The sequence below is a fragment of the Lissotriton vulgaris genome, chromosome 7, assembly GCF_964263255.1.
Source record: "Lissotriton vulgaris chromosome 7, aLisVul1.2, whole genome shotgun sequence".
NCBI classification, from domain to species: Eukaryota; Metazoa; Chordata; class Amphibia; order Caudata; family Salamandridae; genus Lissotriton; species Lissotriton vulgaris.
This window is the reverse complement of record NC_141695.1, coordinates 613,719,258-613,741,249: the sequence shown is the minus strand read 5'-3', so window position 1 is coordinate 613,741,249 and position 21,992 is coordinate 613,719,258. Positions and strand designations below refer to the sequence as shown.

General features: G+C 45.0%; 1 protein-coding gene across 2 annotated transcripts in view; it reads right to left on the bottom strand.

Annotated features, from left to right (window-relative positions):
- CASKIN2 (CASK interacting protein 2) overlaps positions 1 to 21,992 on the bottom strand; it is a 263,177-nt gene that overhangs the window by 22,771 nt on the left and 218,414 nt on the right. For both annotated transcript variants that reach the window (XM_086930758.1, XM_086930759.1), the window contains 2 exons: positions 19,473 to 19,574; positions 15,104 to 15,242 (listed from right to left, as the gene is read on the bottom strand). In XM_086930758.1, coding sequence (XP_086786884.1) covers positions 15,104 to 15,242; positions 19,473 to 19,574 — 241 coding nt within the window. The remainder of the gene's footprint in view (positions 1 to 15,103; positions 15,243 to 19,472; positions 19,575 to 21,992) is intronic.

Sequence of the window (21,992 nt, the reverse complement as noted above, 5' to 3'; positions counted from 1 at the left end):
CCCCACTATACATAGGAGTGGCCCCCTCAACAGCTTTTTAAAAGTATCTTGATAAGATCAAACTACTCTCCATATCTGTCTCTCAGAGTGAGGCCCTATAACTACAGAAGTAGTTATTGCTGCCATCAGCTCGCTACTACCTGGTAAGATCCCACGTCCTAATGGCCCCATTGGTGGCTTTTATAACATCTTTGCACATACCCTGGCTCTAGACTTTCCACCATGTTCAACAACTGGGGGAGAGGGGCAGTGTCACCCCTAGAATGGGAGAAGCAGATATCTGCCTTATAGTTATACCAGGGAAGGACGTCAAACTCTGCTCTTCCTAGTGCCCCGTGGCTCCTAGGACAAAACTCTTCAATAAATCTTTACCAACCATACTAGAAGCAATCAGGCCTGAAATGGTCCACCCCAACCAATCTGACTTTATTGTGAGGAGACAGAGGCATGACAACTTGAGGAGGCTGGTCTATTTGATCAAGCAAGTCCAAAGAAATTTGATAACTGCGGTTTATGATAACCCTTGATGCAGAGAAGGCTTTTGATTAGGTGTACTGTCACTTTCTCTCCAAAGTTTTAGATCAAATAGATCTGGGTCAAAGGTTCATATCGATGGCCCTTGGGGCCTGCTATAATCCCTCTTCCAGAATAAGACTGAAAGGACGCTTATTGCACCGGTTCTCCATTTACAATAGCACAAGACAGGGTTGTCTCCTGCTGCCACTCCGTTTTGCCTTGTGCATACTGCTGCTAGCCATTTGTGTAAGAGAAGATAGTGGAATCGAAGGAATCCTGTTTGGGACGGATACACATCAATTTCTCTTCGTACTTTAATTATCTATATGCAGCATTTAAGAAAATGGTTGGCTTTAAAGTTAATCTCATTAAACTTGCAATCTCCAAACTGACAGTAGATCAGGCCAGGATAGAAAAGCTTAAAGGTCAACAAGTCGATCCAATACTTAGGCGTTTAAATAACCCCCAAAGTAGCCGATCTATACAGTGCAAATTACCTGAGACTGCTGGAATGATTTGAGGAAATGGTCCTCACTCTACATTTCCAGGTAGGGCCATAATAAAAATGAATTTAATACTGTCCTGCCTCCACTCCTCGCCGACTGGCATTTAAAACACTCTGGGGGCTCTCTGCGCTGAGCGGTCTTGGCATGCCTGGTCTCTCCTTATATTAAAAACTCTCCAGATAAGGGTCTTGGTAAACTGTCTACTACAAGAAATTGTCAAAATCTGGCCTCATATGAAACAGGCTTTAGTGGGTTGTAAACTCCGGTACTGCCTTAGAAAAATCAAGAAGGTCAACTCGTCCAAAGTATACCTTAGCACATACTTAAGCAAAGGGCACAGCCCTCATAATTTGGTACATGGCAGTAAAGCAATATGACCTCACCCTCTTTCTATACACAAACTATTCATTCCGGAGGTAGCCTCCAATGCGTTGGGAGGCATTGCGGGTGAGAGGCTGCATCAAGACAGGGGAAATGTTTAAACACAGACAGATCACATAATTTAAATCCTGCAAAGCCGTATATTTGCCCAGACAGAGGGATAGCACAGCATACCTAATTAAGACACTGGGAGACACAACTAGGGCTGTGAACAACAGAAACACAGAATCAACTGTTTGGAAGGTTTCTTACAACTGCTGCAAGTACAAAACGCACAGTATCTCATATTCACAATATCCATGTTTATACTGGCCCCTCTCCTCACAAGACAAAAATGAATTTCTGAACTCGCGTCTGGAAGGGAGTTTACTTAGGGGTTATAGGCTCCCAAGTAGGAAAACGTAGTCCAGAATAACACTAGCATCCACGGAACAGAAGCACACTATAAAGTAATGAATGCCTGGTACATGTGCCAAAAGAAATGTCACCAAATTCATCCTGGGAGTGACTATGTTGAAGTTATGTGGTATGTTGGGCGATTTCTGCCACATTCTATGAAACTGCCTGACATAAAACATATTGGGCAGAAATCTTGGCTTCTCTGAAGACCATCCGCAGCTACTACCTACCTAATGGCAAGGGCTTTCTAAAGCTTGGTCTACGCTCCATGATCATCCAGCAGCAGTCTAAAGTAGACAGGCCCTGGTGTGAAATTGTATGGCACTTGCCTTTAACTGGAAATTCAAGGGCCAATTTTCTATAATTTAATGGCAGCAAATGTTGGGGAATACTTTGGCCATGGAAAGGCTTGCTTGGATACTAAACCAATAAAATGGAAATTTTGAATCAATATGGGGTTCCCTATTGCACGTTTTAGCTTAATCTTCAGCAGCACAACCCCCGCCAATCATTAGTCGATAATGTAGTTTCACCAAAAAGGACGTGTTAAGAACAAAATGACAATGATTTGCATTTGAACAATCAGGATTCACTGATGGAAGAGGTCAGCGATTCTGACTAGATTTGGCCTATTTTAGATCAAGAGGTTCCCTGTCCAGAAGAGTACAAAACTGTTTAATACAATGCCTCCACCAGCTACCTCTCGTAAAGTGATCCATGATTGAACCAGAACAGGCTCCGCACCCCTGGCCGAAGAAAAACTCACATTCGCATGTTCGAGGATGTTGTTCTGTACTATTAAGCATTACCAGTACCAGTACCTGAATTTCAATGGAAAGGAGCGATTCTAATCTGGCCTTCAGTGGCAAGGGTTGATTACAAGCTGGACTAAGTCTACCACAGAGGAACGTGGAGTTCTAAGAATTAATCCATGCAACCATGAGAAACACAGCGTTTTATAGCTTAAAGAAAAAACAGGAACAAGTCCTTGTGGGAGAACACTAGTTTGGTATTCCTCAGCAGGGGTGTTTCGGGTGCAGGGTGTTAGAGCTGTGCAAAGGGGTATTATCCATTCATATGGATGCAAAGATGGGTTATGTAGGAAGGTGGATATCTGACTATGGTTACCCCTAACTTTTTGCCTGGTGTTTTGCAGGTTTTTCGACTTAGTTGACCTGGGACCCTGCTATTCAGGGCCCCAGGCCTACTGCTCTCTCTGTAAAATGGATTCCATGTACCTTAGGTATATATCTAATTGGATACTAAGTCACCTTATCAGTCCCTGTACAGCATACCTTAGGTATCCAGGGCCTAGGTGTACCCAGGGCCTACCAGGGGCTGCAGCATGCATTATGCCACCCCTGGCTGGCCATCCAAATCTGACACAACTGGCTGCACGACAGCTGGGGCAAGGTGGTGTAATCACCCTTTGCTTCAGATATAGTATTCCTATATCTAACCCTAAAATGGACACATGTATTCCTATCAGTCACTCCTATGGCAGGCCTTATCAATCCTGAAGGCAGAGTGCTTGGAATTATGTGAGATGGCGCTCTGGCATGAGCTGAGCCCGTTTGCAGCTTGCGGAACCAAGTCCTAATAGCTGTTCCATGATAACGCGTACCATATACTCTTAAGTGCATTATAATCCTCGAGGTTATTTGCTATCTTTGGTATCGCTTTATCAAAACATGTCGAGTAAGGTGTCATACGAATTGGAATACTAACCCCTCGCCAATTCTGGCGACGGGGTTAGCATTCCACCCTTCTAGAGGGACACGACATGTATGTAACTGTGAACCCTGGTTAAAGTTAACTCGAGCCTCAGCATCACAAAATGGATGCTGCCACCACAGACGCAAGTCTGACCTCCTGCTGCTGGGAGTCCTTCCAGCGAGGAGAGCTTGGACAAAGGGTTTCCTGTCAGGGCGGTGCTAGCACCATCCCAGAAAGGGTTTTGTGTATCCCAGGTAGGCAGGGCTGAGAGGAAGGTGACTGCAAGTGGCATCCCGGTGCTCACTGTGCATATGCCGGCTTGAACCAGTTCCAGGGGCACACCAGCCCCTGAGCTGGGGAAAATCCAGACAAGGGAGAGGGGTGTAACCACCCCCCTCCTGGTCCCACCCATGGGCAGGACCTAGTCGCGTGCCAGCCCCTTTTCTGAGAATAAAGGTAGGAGCGGGCCCCCTTCCCAAATTAGATAATTCTGAATCTTGACTACTTTCCACAAGAGAACTCTTGAACCTTTCTGAAGACTCTCCCTTGTGGCTAAGGAGTAGCCACCCTGCACCAGCGGGCACCATCTAAGCGCATGCGGTTTGCTGCACGTCCATCCTCCGGATCAAGACTGCCCAGCTCGACGAGACCCGGATTCCCTGGCATCTCTGACCTCTACCTGCATCATCAGCCCAGCTGAGATTCGTGGGTGTGACGAGACTTGAAGGGACCGGCCATCTTCAAAATTTCACAACGCTTATCCAGCACGACCGCCGAGGGATCCTCGAGTGAGTGCTTTGGGGTTTGAGAAGCCCTAACCCTGAGCAGCTCCAGCACCGAAGTCCGCCCCCCAGCATCCACGAGATCTGCGTGGGGCCCTTCTGCTCTTTGCTGCTCACCGCGTTGTCCGGTCACTTGCCTGCTGGCTAGTGGCCCTCCTGACGACGAACCACGACGATTACTTCACTGGTCTGGTTGCTCCAGACTGGCCCTTGCTCCCTTCCAAGAGAGGAGCACCCCGGACGCCATCTTGTCTCCACCGCGTGGGCTTGACTTTGCCAAGGTTTGTTGCCCCAATCCTGGGTCCAGCATCGCCGACAGCAGACACCTTTGTGGGACAGCTCGCACCTCCATCCTGGTCGCCGACAACACCTCCTGGTCCGAGGGACAGCAGAGTCCAGCGTCGCCCACTCACCTGGTCGAGGTGACTTCATCCGGTGCCATCCTGGTGGCCACCTAATCACTGGCTAGTGATTAAGAACTGAGTCCCCTCTGCTTTCAGGTCGTCTCCATCACTGATCCAGGCTTGGATCCCATCGAACATCATCACTGGTCGCCTGCCAGCAACTTCTTCTTTCAGGCTCCATAGACTGTAACAAGGATTCCAGACGTCTTTTGAACCCTATGCAGCCGCAGCCCCTGGGCTAGGTAACCTGAGCATTTCGGTGCTCCAACGTAGGTTCACTATCTAAGTGTCCAGATCCTTTTTCGTTTTCAGCCTATCTAGTCGGATTCGTCCGATAACTGTAACTTTACGAAAACTAGCATCCATAGACTTTGTCCCGCATCCCGCGTGAGAGTGCACACTCTGCACCCGATCTCCCTAGGCCTCCTGCTCCTAACCTTAGGGTTCTGTAGTGTAGTCCTAGCGATCCTGAAGCCTCTGGATCTTGTTACTTACCTGCTAGTATTTCGCATTCCACTTTTGTAGTATATGGTTTTTCGTGCCCCTCGGGCATTTGTGTAAATTGTGCAACTTGAAGTATTTTCTCAAGAGTTTTGTATTGTGCTTAGCTCCCTGACTCATAAAGAGATCAGGGTAGACTTGTTATAAATAAATATCCTTTTATTTTCATAACAACTTGTGTGGTGTCCTTTCACTTGGTGTTCAAGGGGTATATGTGATGGTATAACAGCTGGCTTAACACGCCCTCTAGAGTTTAGCCTAAAGACTGCTCTTGTCCATGCTACTAGGATAGCTGGTCTATAAGGTTGACTTACAACCAATCATCAATAAGGGTTGTTTGGAATGATACACAGTGATCACTAGAATAGTGAGCACTACATATCAGGCCAACTTCTCACAGGTTAGTCATTGGTATTGAAGGGGTGTGCTGTGATTGTTAAATATAGGGTTCCTCCAGAGTGCCTAAGTGGAAGGGGTAAAGCGTTCAGACTTTGAGGTCTTGGTCACGTGTAGAAACCAGCCCACTTCATACTTGTAACCTGAAACACTCTTGAATGTAACATAGCCATCACAGGATTCTGTAGTGAGAAGAAAAGCTAGAGAGAGTGATTGCTGTTCTTACAATGAACTGTGACAAGCTACTGTCCATAGACATAGCTAGGTTATGATTTTGGATGATGTGTTCTCACTTAAGAATGAGGCATTTTGTTTTGCTTTATATACTCTTGTTAGAGGCTCAGCCGTCCAAGGGAAACTAACTTATCTTAGCCTCTCTTATGCACACCTTTTCAACACTTTCAGAATGTTGGACTCGGCCCTCTTTGCAGGTTCATCCCCTAACTTTTTGCTTTGCCCCTCCTGTTTTCTGAACTCGTTTTTGTTGGCTTTTAGGACACGGCACGCTTCACCACTGCTAACATGTTAAAGTACTTGTGCTCGCACACTTAAATATGGTAGAACTGGCTTAGGCCCCATTTGGAACATTTAATTTACTTGTAAGGCCCTAGTAAAATAGTGGATGAGAGACTCAGGGACCGAAAAGGCTCCAACCACCTGGAGTCCTACCCCACAAAGTGGTGCCACCTCAGTCCTGGACCCTTGGAAGTGGGCCTGAAGGTTTTCTGCCAGCCAAGCTGCAGCCTTTTGCGCAGAACCGACACAGTAAGACGCATCTCCCTGCAGCGCTTTGACTGTGCAACACATCCTGGATACAGAACCTCACATCACAGCCCTGTAACTTCTTGGAACCGCTGCTACATGACGCAGGACCATGCATCGCAAATTCCCAGAATCAGCACTGCAGGGTGCATCCTTGGCGCAGGAACTCGCACCGCAGCCCATCGGAACTGCCACTGTGTGACTCATCTTCAATGAATGGTCTTGTAACCAAGATTTAAGGTACTTTGTTAAGCGAGCCTTACTTGGTCCCTATATTCGGCCTGTACTCCATTGCAGTCAGCCTGAAATGTGACTTTGTCCTGGTCCGGCGCGATCAGATAAGCACAGTAGGCACATTTTGTGCTCTTAAGCATTACTTTTACTTAAATCTCAAACTGCATATCTCCAGTTTTACCAACTGGATTTTTGTTGTTTTTGTGTTGGATAATTAATTACATTTTACTCTATTTTCCAAATTGGTGTGGGATTTTTCTTCTGTTGTGTTTTTGCTTCATTAATGTTTGTGTGCTACATAAATATTTTACACATTGCCTCCAAGTTAAGTTGGACGGCTTTTGTGGCAAGCTACCAGAGGGTTGAGTACTGGTTATTATGGGGTTTGTGTTTCACCCTGAACAGAATTGTGGATGCTCCTTGAGTAGGGATTCATACCCCGCAATCAGCAATCACATTTCCTACAAATAAGAGTCTCAGATTTCACTAATCATCTTTCAATGAACCATGTTTATCCGTTCCTAAACTATGAAGGAATTCCATTTTAATTAAGGAATTATAATTTCACTCTTTCTGACATGGTCACCTGTTTCATCAATGGAGTAAACACTCCACTAGTTGGACAACTCCAGAACCTTGAAATTTTATTTTGAGAGAAAAAACGATTCAGATATTAAACCGTTTATTACCGATGGTGGTCTAACTCCAACTAGCAAAGCAGAAGAAGTCACTGGTGCAAGGAGAATAGACTCCTATTTTTCTAAAATCTAGCAAAATCAGAGGCTTGATTCCACATAAACTTCATAATTATTGCACCATAGCCAAAAGAGTATCGCTGGCTTTTCTAATGCACATGCCCAGGAGAGGCAATTTTAGGGAAGCAAAAGTTCAGTGCGATCTATTTACATAAAGCTTTGTTCGACACATGTTGTTTCACTTACCACCATTTTATACACTATGAAGGAAAACGCTACTCATCTGTTCTTGGCATGTAGAGCTGCAGAGTCTCACACTGAGCATTAGATCGCCACCTGGTGTTGGGCTCGGATGATTGCATGTTGTTGTCTTCTTGGAAGAAGTCTTTGTAGTCACGAGATAGGTGATTCCTCCTTTGGACGATAGTGCGCATGGGCATCGACTCCATCCAGTTTTTTTCCGCCACTGGGTTCGGATGCAACTGTTCTACTCCGGTTCGAAAACTACTTTCTAAGTAGTTCGACGAGTCAAAAAAGTTACTTAAACTCTTTCGACATCAAGAACCATCAACTCAAGTTCATCAGCTCGATTTACGTCATCGACGCGGGCCGTTGGGCCTATCCATGCCGTGAGGTTTACAGCTCATGGAAAGGACGCCGTTCAAGAAATGCCCCAGTGTGGAGCAAAATTTCCGCACAGTGTCCATCACATGGTCTGTAACCTGTGCTTATCAACTGAACACGACTAGTCCAGCTGTCCAGCCTACGCTTCCTTTCGATCCAAGAAAACCTTTTGAGATAGAAGGGCCCCTCGACACATCATGCAGAGATCAGCTCCGGAACCAGAGGACATCTTCGACGAGGGTCCAGATGTTCCAGAAGAAGATTCCGAAGATCTCCAAATCGTATCTGGGGCAGATGACTCCGATGACTCAATACCTTCGGATCAACGCGTGAGTACAACTGCCCCTGCCCCAACACCAAAATCGAAGGCAAAGGTCAACACTCCGCCTCCAGGGCCCAGTTGAGACCGAAAAACTACTTCAGAAGCCCCGCCTTTGAGCCTGGCTCCGAAGAAAATGCAAAAGCCTTCCGGTAGCTCGGGACCAAGCAAACAGCATGTGCAGATACCACCAGCTCCCTCAGCACCGAAACCGAAAGAAGTCCCGGTTCCGAAAACAGCGCCGAAACCGTTGACTTCGAGAGACACACTGAGCATTAAATCGCCACCTGGTGTTGGGCTCGGATGATTGCATGTTGTTGTCGTTTTGTAAGAAATATTTGTAATCACAAGATAGGCGACTCCTCCCTTGGACGATAGTATGCATGGGCATCGACCCTATCCTTAGATTGTTTTTCGCCATGATGGGAAATTATGTAATTAGTAGAAAGGAAAAAGGATGTCCATGCATGTATATCTAAGTAAGATAGAACTAAAACAGATACAGGTCCCGGGGTGGCGGGTGGGCGTGTGAGAATCTGCAGCTCTACATGCCAAGATCAGATGCATACTGGTAAGTAGCATTTTTGGTTCGAGGCATATGAGCTGTAGATCTCACACTGAGCATCGATTATACAGCAGTGTCTCCCTTAGCGTCGGTCACTTGTATCTGTTGCAGTAGTTTGAAAACTAGCTTCGAGGACAGCTTGGACAACTGCAGCTTGCTTCTTGGCTTGCACATCAACACAATAGTGTTTAGTGAAGGTATGTGTTATAGACCATGTTGTTGCCTTGCAGATGTCTTCTAGGGGAATTTTCCTTAAGAAAGCCATAGAGCCTCCAAGTTTGCGTGTGGAGTTCCCTCTAGGAGGAATTGTTAATGTACGTTTTGCTTTTTGATAGCATATTTGTATGCATTTTACAATCCACCTTGCAATCCTAGCTTTAGAGATGGAGTTGCCTTTATGTGGTGGCGAGAAAGCTACAAACAATTGTTTTGTTTTGCGAAATGATTTAGTCCTGTCAATGTAATAGAGAACGGCTCTTAACGTCTAGGGTGTGTAGAGCTCTTTCTGCTACTGAGTAAGGGTTTTGAAAGAACACTGGCAACACTACTGATTGGTTTAGATGAAATGGAGTAATTATTTTAGGAAGGAATTTGGGATTTGTTCTTAGGACCACTTTGTTACGGTGTAATTGTAAAAATGGATCTTCTATAGTGAAAGCTTGAATCTCCATGTGAGGAATTGCAGTTCACATTTGTGTAAAGGTTCAAGAGGGGGTCCCATGAGCCTTGTAAGAACAATGTTTAGGTTCCACACTGGTGAGGGTGGTAAGCTAGGAGGAATGATTCTTTTAATCCTTCCATAAATGCTTTAATTGCAGGTACTCTAAATAATGACAGATGTCTATTTTGTAGGTACGCAGCAATGGCTGCAAGGTGTAGTCGTATAGATGAGTATGCTAGGTTACATCTTTGTAAGTGTAGAAGGTAGCAGATGATATTCTGGATAGAAGCATCCAGGGGATCAATTTCATTATTGGTGCAGTAAATGGCAAATCTTTTCCATTGTGCTGCATAACAAGCTCTAGTAGTCGGTCTTCTGGCTTCTTTAATGATATTCATACAGTCTGGTGGCAGGTTAAGGTAACCAAACTCTAAGACTTCAGGAGCTAGATCGCCAGATTCAGTTGACTTGGATCTGGATGTCTGATGTCTCCATGGTTCTGCGTTAGTATGGATGGTGTCAGACACAGTATTTGGTGTGGAACTAGAGAGAGTTCTAGCAGCGTGGTGAGCCACGGTTGGCCTGCCCATGTGGAAGCTACTAAGATCATTTTGAGAGACTGTTGTCTTAGCTTACGCACTACTAGTGGTATTAGTGGGAGTGGCGGATTAGCGTACACAAATCTGCCTGACCACATCATCCATATCGCATTGCCCTTGGACAGCGGGTGTGGAAACCTGGCGGCGAAGTTTGGGCATTTTGCATTTTCTAGTGTGGCGAACAGATCTATGTCTGGGTGACCCCACTTGTGAAAGAATGGTAGAAGAACTTGCGGATGTAGTTCCCATTCATAAATCTGTTGTGTCTGCCGACTTAACAGATCTGCAATCTGATTGTGAACCCCTGGAAGGTGTTCTGCTAGCAGATATATGTTTTGTGGAATGGCCCATCTCTAAATGGTCTGTGCTAGCTGGGAGAGTTGCAGAGAATGTGTGCCTCCTTGTTTTTGAATATAGTACATGGCTGTCATGTTGTCCGTTCGGATCAAGATAGCTTTGTTCAGTACATGTACCTGAAAGGACTTTAGTGCTAGGAATATTTCTAGCAGCTCCGGGTGATTGATTTGGAGCACTTTTTGTTGAGTGGTCCATCTTCCCTGAGTTGTATGATGTAGGAGGTGGGCTTCCCATCCTGTCAAGGATGCGTCTGTTGTAAGTATTATCTGTGGAACCGGGTCTAGGAACTGCCGCCCTCTGGACAAGTTCTTGGTGTTCCACCACTGCAGAGAGCGATGTGTGCGGCTGTCCACCAACACCAGGTCTGTAAGTTGTCCTTGAGCTTGGTTCCACTGATATACTAGACATTCCTGCAATGGGCGCATTTGCAGTCTTGCATATGGTAAAATAAAAATGCAAGATGCCATCATGCCTATTAGTTGCATGAACACTCTGGCTGGTAGAGAGTGTTGGTCTTGAAACCTTGTGATTAAGGCTTGAATGCTCTGTATCCTGGCTGGACTGGGATAGGCTAGAGCTGTAGACGTGTCTATTGTAGCCACTAGGTATTGATGTACATGAGAGGGCTGGAGATGCGACTTGGGACAGTTGATTGTAAACCCCAAGTTGTGCAATGTTTGAATTGTCTGAGACTTGTGTTGGACACACTGGTTGAATGACTTGGCTTTTATGAGCCATTCGTCGAGGTATGGGAAGACATGTGTTGCCTCCTGAGATGTGCTGCTACTACTGCTAGGCACTTTGTAAACACTCTTGGTGCCGCTGTGACCCCAAATGGAAGGACTTTGAACTGATAGTGTTGTACAAACCTTAGATACTGCCTGTGAGAAGGATGTATGGGAATGTGGAAGTAGGCGTCCTTGAGATCTAGTGTAGTAAGGAAATCGCCTTGTTGCAGCAATGGGAGCACTTGTTGTAAAGTGATCATATGAAAATGATCTGAGTGTATGTACTGATTGAGGGGACTGAGGTCTAGAATTGGTCTTAGTGTCACGTCCTTCTTGGGTATTAGGAAGTAGAGTGAGTAGACCCCTGTTCCTTGATGTTGTAATGGGACTATTTCTATTGCATCCTTTTGAAGCAATGATAGAACCTCTTGTTTGAGCAGCTTAAGATGTTCTGTAGACATTGGACGCTGTCTGGGTGGTATATGTGGAGGGGTAGCTAAGTTCTAGGCAGTAGCCATACTGGATAATCTGTCTTACTCACTTGTCTGTGGTGATGGAATTCCAGACAGGTAGGAACTGTGTTAGTCTCCCCCCTACAGGAGTGGAATGCTGTTGGGGGAGCGGAAGGAAGTCACTGTTTTGTGGTGGGAGAGGTTCGATTGTTGTTATTGCCTCAACCTCTACCCTTGTTGTTATTGCCACTGTAGCCTCCTCTAAAATATCCCTTATTGGAGGATGTTTGTGTATTGCTTTTAAAAGAAACTGTATTGCCTGTTCCAACTTGTTTGGAGCCTCCTCTATAGAAGGAGCGACGAAAGGAGCCTCTTGTGTGTAGTGACTGCAAAACTCCCATTGATTTGGCAGTATCAGTGTCCTTTTTCATTTTTTCAAGTGCTGTGTCTACAGCTGGGCCAAAAAGCTTCTGTTGGTTAAATGGCTGATTTAATATGGTGGTTTGCACCTCTTGTTTAAATCCTGAGATGCGAAGCCATGCATGGCTTCTAAGGAGGACACTAGTGTTTATTGCTCTAGAAGCAGTGTCTGCTGCGTCAAGTGCACACTTGATAGAAGCATTAGAAATTAACTTTCCTTCTTGGATAATGTCATTAGCCTGTGCCTTATATTGGACAGCTAGATGCTGTAAGAGTGTTTCTAGCTGATCATAATGAGCCCTGTTGTATCTTGCGAGAAGGGCTTGTTTATTAGCTATGCGCCATGTGTTACTTGCTTGGGCAGCTATTCTTTTACCTGAAGCGTCTATCATCTTTGACTCTTTATCGGAAGGTGGCGCTTTACCTGATATTTTTGAGTTTGCTCTTTTCCGTGCATTTGCAACGACAAGGGAATCTAAAGGCAGTTGTCCCTTAATGTAGGCAGGATCTCCAGGAGCAGGCCTACATTTCTTTTCTATCCTGGGGTTTATGATCCTAGCACGTACAGGATCTTTAAACACTTCTGGTGCATGCTTAATAACCCTTTGATCATAGGTAATATCTGAACTGACTTTTGGGATTGCTCAAAAGTGTCTAGTAGGAAATCTTCCTCTGCTTCATCTGAGTGCATTGTGACCACAGGATGGATGGCAGCTCTATTGATTAAGTGTCCAAACCCAATATTATCTTCTGGAGGTGATGGTTATGTGTATGGATTAGGAATGTCCGTTACGTCTGTTGCGACATCTGGTGGGATTGGATACTCCCAGTCAGACGGATCTGTTGGGTATATAAAAGGGTCATTTGGGATATCTCCTCCCCCATAATATCCTCATCATCAGTGTTATGAGGAGGTGTATGTTGTGGTGAAAAATGAGTATGAGAATTTTGAGGAGGTGAACGAAGAGGAGGTGGAATAGTGGGAGGTATAGGAGAAGAAGGGCGTATAGGTGATGTTGCACAGTCCTTTTTTAAAGGCACTGAGGTGGAGGTGCTGTATCTAACTTCCTCTTCCTGTCAGTAGAGACATGTCCTGTTTTTGGGTCAGTATATAGCTTTTTCTGTGTAGGATCAGGGTGAAAAAGCTCGTCTTCTTCAGGAACTGCTTTCGGTGCCGATTTTTTCGGTTCCGTGCATGGTTGTCTTTTTTCTTTGTCCTTCACCTTAAGGGTTGTAACAGAGTCTTTTGGCGTCGGTTTTGGCTCCGTAGACCTTGGTTTTCAAGCCGAAGCTGGTTTTGTGGGCTTGGAAGCGCCGAAAACCGGCTTTACAGTGTTCAGAGCCGGTCTGTCTCTCGAAAACAAAGGTTTCGGAGCTGTTTTCGGAACCGGGACTTCATGCGGTTTGCTTGGTCCCGAGCTACCGGAAGGCTTTTGTATTTTCTTCGGAGCCGGGCTATTAGGCCGGGCTTCTGAAGTAGTTTTTCAGTCTTGACTGGGCCCTGGAGGCAGAGTGTTGACCTTTGCCTTCGATTTTGGTGTTGGAGTTGGGGCAGGTGCAGAAGTACTCACGCGTTGACCCGAAGGTATGGAGTCATCGAAGTCATCTGCCCCAGATACGATTTGGAGATCATTGGAATCTTCTTCAGGAACATCTGGACCCTCTTTGAAGTTGTCCTCTGGTTCCAGAGCTGATCTCTGCATGATGTGTCGACAGGCCCTTCGATCTCAAATGGTTTTCTTGGATCGAAAGGAAGCGCAGGCTGGACAGCTGGACTCGTCGTGTTCAGGTGATAAGGACAGGTTACAGACCTTGTGATGGTCAATGTGCGGAAAGTTTTCTCCACACTGGGGCATTTCTTGAACGGCGTCCTTTCCATGAGCTGTAGGCCTCACGGCGTGGATAGGCCCAACGGCCCGAGTCGACGACGGGAATCGAGCTGATGAATTCGAGTAGAAGAATTTAAGTAACTTTTTTGACTTGGTGAACTACTTAGAAAGTAGGTTTCGAACCGGAGTAGAAAAGTTGCATCCGAACCCAATGGCGGAAAAGAACAATCTAAGGATGGAGTCGATGCCCATGCGCACTATCATCCAACGGAGGAGTCACCTATCTTGTGACTACAAAGACTTCTTCCAAGACGACAATAACATGCAATCATCCGAGCCCAACATCAGGTGGATCTAAGGCTCAGTGTGAGATCTGCAGCTCATATGCCTCGAACATTAGGTTTCCAAAACGTTTTGAGCGCTGGACAATAGAGGAGGGAAAAGTGACTTTAATTGGCATTCTCCTACTTCTAGTCCTTTCTCTGTCTTTATAACACTCAACCAAGCAGCCCAGCATATTCCGACCCCAACCCTATATGATGGAAAGCAGAATATAGGGATTGGCTGGGATGGTTGGTGATGTACCCCCAGGATGTAGATGCAAGGATATGTTGCTTGTGCTGTAGTCCATTTAAGGATTTCAGTGACATTTTTTTTGATAACCTTCTTCCATTTCTGCCTGCATTGCAGGCAATTCCGGACCAGCTTTAAAGTATGAGGAGCAGGTACTAAGAGTAACCATAAAGCCATTTTCTGTTTTTCAACATAGGTCCTCTTGTCCCCGTCATCATTTCCAATGTATCTCCTTGTACCTCTCTCCCAACGTTTCTGCCTCTATCTTCATCACCCTATTTTATGTCTCCACCCCCGTTCTTGAATCTTATTCCACCACCATCCCCTTGTCCATCCGTGTATGTATTCCCCACCATCTAGTTCTCCATCCCTTTTCTCAGACTCTTCTGCATTTATCTGTTTTTCTCTATCATTTCTTCTGCCTCCCTCTTTCAATTTAGGTCAAGCCTTCCTACAGATTTAATTTCTTGATTACATTTGTTTACCTCTCTCATTTTTCCCCGCTTTTCAACCTTCAGCTCTCCATGGCTTCTTAACCCGACACCACCCCTATCTTTGTGTCTATTCCTATTTCCAATCAATCCAGTTGCTGTTCCTTTCTCAGTCTCCCTGTTGTCACTCAATCTTTACCATGGCCCAGGCTCCCTGCCTCTCCTGTAACCATTCCCACTGCACTTCACCTACCAAGCTTATTGATGCCGATCTCCTGCAGGTCCTCCCAGGTCAAGTCAGTGACGATGCCTATGGAGTCGTAGCCATTCTCCAGCAGCTTCTTGTGGTACTGAGGCAGGCCCAAGACGCGCAGCCACTCCATGAGATCCACCTAATTAAAACAAAGTGTCAGAAGTGAGTTGCTGTGAGTACTGTACGTCACACACTGGTGAGCAGAGCTTCATTTTCGCATAGACGGCCAATAAAAATGGGCTACATTTTATACCGTGTGAGACTGATTCCATATCCAGAAACATAAGAACAGCCCCCCCTCCAGTTTACGAAAAAAGCCTCTTTGGATATGAGTTAGTTCTGCATCAAAGACCGGCACCAGAACATACGAATAAACGTATGATAGGATGAGGACAATTAACAACAGGAGGATAGAACTGGGGTATAGATGTCTGGAATAAGATAACTATGAACATAGGTCTTTTGGCCTAAAAGAGAAAGGAAAGCGTTACTTACCAGTGACAATCGGTTTGCAGCTTGTAGTGCTTTGGCTTCACATGTTGTGCACACTCCTGCCATATAGTAATGGACTTGCTCATATCGTACTGTGCAGTCTGTGTACAGTGTATTCATAGGGGTAGGGATGCGTGTAAAGTTAAGTCAACACATACCATGGCTTGCTCATATTTAGAAGGTGGGTGACAGGCATATGCATCTATAGCACTTCAAGAGAAACCGACTGGTACAGGTAACATTTTCCATTTGCAGCACAGGTGGCTATAAATAACAAACCGTGCATAGACTGAAGAGCGGTTCCACCAACAAGGCCAGAGCCACAGGGGAGCCCACTGGGGCCCTGTCAGTCTATATTTATACATGCCTTCCCACCCCCAAATCACAGGCCTCAGTACAGTTGTTAAATGTTACGCACTTAAATACAATATTCTGATGCAAGATTCCCTTTTTTTTCTGGGTAGTGACTCAGACTTGTGTGAACTAGTTAGGCAGGATTGGGGTCTTTCCTATCTCTTTTGAAACATAAACAACGTGTCTCTGAAAGAGAGGCAGAGGTGAATGATGCAGACTGGGGCTGTGTGAAAAGCTGAGAATCAGAAGGGAGCAGTCAGATTTCCTTGGAATGTGTGCATCCCCTTCAGGACCAGCACATTCTGAATATGCAGGTGTGACTGAGCTGTACACGTGCAGTCTGTCCTTCATCACCCTTTGAGTGGTACTATCCGTGGAGCACATCCCGGTGCCCACTGCACGCTGTCACAACTTACTCCTACGACCGAATGTGTACTCAAATTCCCACGACACCCTGCCTCAGCTGGCAGAGTCAGGCCTGGCACATCCGCTGGAGAGCGGAGCCAGCAAATGAAAGGCTATGTTAAATCCAACTACCTATTCACAGAGTGCCTCAGCTCAGACACAAATAGTACTTTATGTTGTGTGGCACATTACCCTCATCTATTAAAATTAAGTAGTGCAATGAACCAAGGACTATTAATTTACTTGCACATTATTTTAAACATTTCATACAGCCAGGAATGGCACAGTGCAACTGCCCCAAGCCCATAATATACATATGTGCTTAAGTACTGCATTGTGACATTTGTTTTGGGCTACGGCGTGTCAGGTGTTACGGTCTTCTATAATTCATTTAGTTTTATCTATTTATTTACATGAATTGTGCTAGATAAATGTTTATGAAGTTCACAAACTGAGGTTTTGACTAAAAGGACGAGTTACTTACCTTCGGTAACGATGTATCTGGTAGAGACACAGTCTAGCCGCAGATATGAAGGTTAGTGCCTCAAGGCGAGAGGTATTTGTGAACATATGCATGACATATGCTGGAAGATAAGTAGATGGAGGCAATGGGAGGAAGAAGAACAGGAACAAACATCAGGAGAAATGGAGATAAAAAGGTGAAGGGATAAGACAGCAGAACCAAGAATGACAGAACAAGTGAATAAAAACATAGAATGATGGGAGAAGAGAGTTGAATTAAATAGTAGAGTTAAAGGATGGATGAGGTAAGAGGTTAAGATGTTACAGAAAGATAAACCTGAAGTGAGGATAGAGTGAGAGCTGTACCAGGAGAGACCGAAGGATAATATTAGAAATAGGAGGAAGGAGAAAGAGTAATACAAGAACATAGAATAAGGGTAAGCTATATACAAAAGAAGGAGGTATAAGTTAGGGAATGAGAAATGCATAACTAAGCAAGGAGGACTGGGGAGGCCAAAAAGAAGAAATTAGATCCAGAACAAAACAAGGGAGCCAGCATGTTAGAGAAGTGAGATTTCCAGGGTCTTGTTCAAGGGAACAGACTGCTAATTTTGGTGGATTCCCTTGGTGTTGGAAGCAACGTGGGCTCCAGTTTCTCTGCAAGTCATATATGGCAGAGCCTTTGGGGGCAGGGCGACTTGTGTGACATAGGCTCTACTAATTAATCTGTGAAAATTGTGCCGCTGGCACGCAGTAACCACACATTTTCGCCATCTCAGAGTGCAAATCACTTGCACTTAAAGCCAGGCACTGCATCTGGTGTCCATGCGGCCGATGCTAGGAAGGAAAGGTAATGTGTGCTATTTGCAGGGCCTATTTAAGCTTTCTAAAGGCTTATCAGAGTAATTAAGCAGTATATCTTCAGTCATAATGGTTCCATTTATCATGGAAAGTCCAACGTAATATTTTCTCATGTAATTTGCACAGTCCAGCACAATTTGAGCAGTTGCTAACTCATGAATTGTCTGCATTTGTGGTCATAAGTGGATGCCTTAATGAACGGAGCACACATTACAGGCACAGGCCAAGATCTGCAGGTCCCAAGTTTAATTTCAAGAAAGCTGACTACGTCTTCCATCTTCCGAGGTCTCGATGGTATGAAGTACGATGTTAAAATAACTTATTATAATCATATTGTGAAAGGGAGGCGCTGCATGCAATATGGGGTTATGAATAACTCTGACCTTAGCAACAATTTTATTTTGAGTCATCCTACCAAAACAATATTTTTACTTTGCTTGAAGCTCCCAATGTTTGATGGGCTAAGATGCAGTCATGTGCACTGAGACTGCCCTAAACCAGCACAGTAGCAACTTTAATGACAGAATGCACGGGTCCATCAGCACCCAACTCACCTTTCCACCTACACCTAACGGCCAGAACACAGCAACACTAAGTCACTGAGTTCCTTGTGGTTTTACACTACTTGGGTAAGAACCATCCAGTGGAGTGAAGGAATCAAGGAGACTTGGATTTTTTTAATTCTCTGCTATCCTAGCCCTGTGGGCAGATTTAAGGATTCAAGTTCATGGACTGCTTTAGGGCATCACCTCTATTTGGTCTTTTTTGGTGTCCCAGTGCCTTTGTTCTGAATTAATGCTCCTCTCAGGAAGACTACATAGCAGAAATCCCACTTATGGCGAGGAACGGGTTAGACTGCTGGCCCGGTCAAGTGAGAGCTGGGAATCACTGCAGACTGCATAAAAACTGTTCTAATTCAGAACAGGGTTCTAAAGCTGCATTGCCAAAAGCTAAAATTCAAGGGAGTGGCCATTTACATTTGTATTGTTTGAGAAAGTGAGCAAAACAGCCCACCAAATGTTACAAGACCCAGCAATGGCTAACAAAATCAGATAAAAGCTCAACATGAAGGTCAGCAGGAGAACCAGAACTTTGGGGTTTGCGTTTTAATTGAGAGATCCAACTTGAAGAGACCGCACAAGCTCTCTCTTGTAGCGAGAGTGCCACTCAAAGGGGAAATAGATCTGCAAATCAAAACAATATCAAACATAAATTATGCATTTGACAAATAACAATTGAATTAAACTCGTGCATGCTGGAAGCCTGAGCAGGCTCCTCACTGCCCGTACAGTCAAGCCTCCTTTTCTTTCTAAACACAAGCGAGTGGAGAAGGAGCTAAGCTGCAGATGAGAGGAGGGAGGCAGCTGGACATGGCATACCCAAAAGGCACTGAAAAAGAGGGCAAAGGGTGCTGGGCAGACACCAGCAAACAATATTCTGAATTATAAAACAGACTGAGCAAAACGTGGTGCGTCAGGGAGATAGCATAGACATCTGGGTAGACATGAACAGGGTAAACAGCATTTAAAATACAATTAAACCAAAAATAGCAACATGGATGATAACAAGGTTTGCCAATGGGTGTTCCCCTGTGTATGAAGACGAGCATTCAGCAAAAAATGCAAAAAGACAAATGTAATTGAAGACTAATAAAACTATTTCCTGTTTGAAAATATCCATGGTGGAATACATCATATGACATGAATTCTAAAGTTATTACATCAAATGGAAACAACATCTGGAGCCAAAGGAATTGCACAGAGAATCTTTTCATTCCACGTGGTAGGTTACTCACCGGGGTGTAGTTTGGAAGCCACTCAGCAACGCTGATGCGACTGATCTCTGTTGAGATCTTCTTGCGATGTCCTGGCTTTGTCACCCCAACTGCGGTCAGATCCTGCAACAGAAGAGAGCATCTCAGACAGGAGGTGATGGGGAGGAGGGCGGCAACAACAACAAAGGGAAGGAGCTGTGGAAGTGGAGGAAGGCAATGCCTTCACATGCTGGTCAAGTGGAAAGGACACCCGTGAGATAAAAAGGAGCATGGAAAATAATACCAAGTACAGAATACAGTGGTCGCCTCAAAGATGCAATCAGATATGTGGAGGATGAGACTAGTCAAGGAGAAGGCACATCAGTGAGAAGGGAAACCAGGCAGATACGAGTACATTAGGCGTGGGGAGACGGGAAACTAGGGATCATAGATGTATGAAAAACACCAATCAATGAGGCAGGTCAGTGATCAAAAAGGCTAGATTTAGGGCATTATACTTTATAATGAAAGAGGATTTTGATAAGGCTCAGACCCCATAATTACAGGTATTAATCTTCAGTGCTCTCTTTTTTTTAAATATTTTTGTTTTATGTAGCGCAAACTAGACCAGAGTAATAGGGTATCAGAGCGCTTTACATGAGCACCAGTTTCGTTACATTCATGTTTTGATAGGCACAGAGAGATTAAGTGATTTGCCCAGAATCCCAGGATGTTGAGCGTCATTGCCGACACTCACCCCTGGTTCCCTAGCTTCGAGGTTGACTGCTCTAGCTGTAAGGATACACCCCAAATATCTTCTCCTTATTCTGTCTCTTTACAAAACAGTGTCCACTTCCTGCTCTCAAGGGTGTCTCTCCAACATAGTTCATGCACATGCTGGTGCAGTGAGCTGCAGTACACGGTCACTATGTAGCACCCCGAAGGAGCTTTCCTTGGGACTGTCCCCATTACCTCAGAGGTCATGCTCTACTGATCCAAGACCCTTCACCTCAGAGATCAGATGCCCTTCCAATGATATGTGATCAATTACGACAGGAGGTGACTTTCTACAGACTCCCATGCCCTTATCTCACTCACTCTCAGGTTGAGATGAGCTTACAGTGATTGCCAGAAGAGACCGTAAAAACCAAGAATAATTGGTCTCCAGCAACAGCATTTTCTCTAAATGTATAAGATATAAATTAGTTCCCAGCTGCCACGAAGAACCTGAAAACCTCACAGGATAAAAAAAATCTTAAACTCCGTGCTCTCCACAATGAGAAATTTGACGGTCTCTTTCAATAAATCAGCAGTGCTACATGGAAACCCGAGAAATGCTGAGTTTCAAGGAGGCCATTTTAGTTTTCCAGTAATACCAGGAACCTCGCCACCTGATATATGGGAAAGCCAGGTGGCGAGTTAGAGGGGTAACTTATGAACCTAGAGAGGATACTCTTGGTTGATAAGGAAAATGTTACTTGTGCTGTAAGCATCAGTACGTCGAGGTAACAACTTCAGTCCCGTGATTAGGTTCGTTAGAATTTTATTGAGAGAAAATATATACATAGTGTATACAATTCTATGTATTTTAGAATTAGGTTCCACTGACCCTTTTCTATTGGGGTCTTTCTTCGGTTGAAATAGCAATTCTTTTGTTTGCTGTGTTGCTTGCTATATTTGCGATAAACAAGTGTTAAACTGGCTAACTTCCCAACGTTTTGTTTACCTTTAGAACATGGTGCATTGGTAGCAGAAAAATACCTCTGCAAGCAAAACACAGGAGGGCTCTGGACCGGACTCCGCACAACCCCAGGAACTAGAGGTAAGGGGGGCGTTTCTCCAAGGGGACGTGGGTGGAACCCAGCCCAGCACTGGACCGAGAGAATTGGCTAAAATTGTGAGCACAAACGACCCCAAGTTAAGGTAAAGTCTAACTGCCCTTACCATATATTTGTTCGCATCCTTGCTTTGCCCAGAGCCTATATTGTTTTATAGCTGTATATGTGTCGTTAAAAGTGTGCACGCAATTGTCATACAGGTATGAGATGAAAGAGAAAATAAGTTGCTAGGGCAGGAAGGACTGAGACGAGTCTTGTCTGTAGATTCACAGGCTTTGCACACTTCTGCCATCTAGCGTTGGGTATACACACTGCAAGGGTTTTTTAGTTATAAAGTAATCTGTGACTCCTCCCTTAGTGGGCAATGCACATGGGTACCAAGGACTAGCACTCATTTGTCCACGTGAGACATTTACTGAGAGCAAGAGAGGGAAAATCCACACAAAGGGGAAAGGAGGAGGAAGAGAAAGACGGAAAAACGTCACAAAGGAGGAAAGCAAGAACTTGCATGAGTAAGATAAAGGGGCAGGGAGTGCCTGGTAGTTGATTGAAGATACATGAGGTGGATTCAAACTATGCAGCCTTGGTAAAGGGTGCATGAACATCCAATAGCACCGGCCACAGGCTTCTGAGCAGAACTTTCGGCAGCTGCACATGGCTCTGCTATACTACAATGTAGCACCTAGTCAGTGGATAGTGCATATCTCTGAATCAAAGTCCTCAA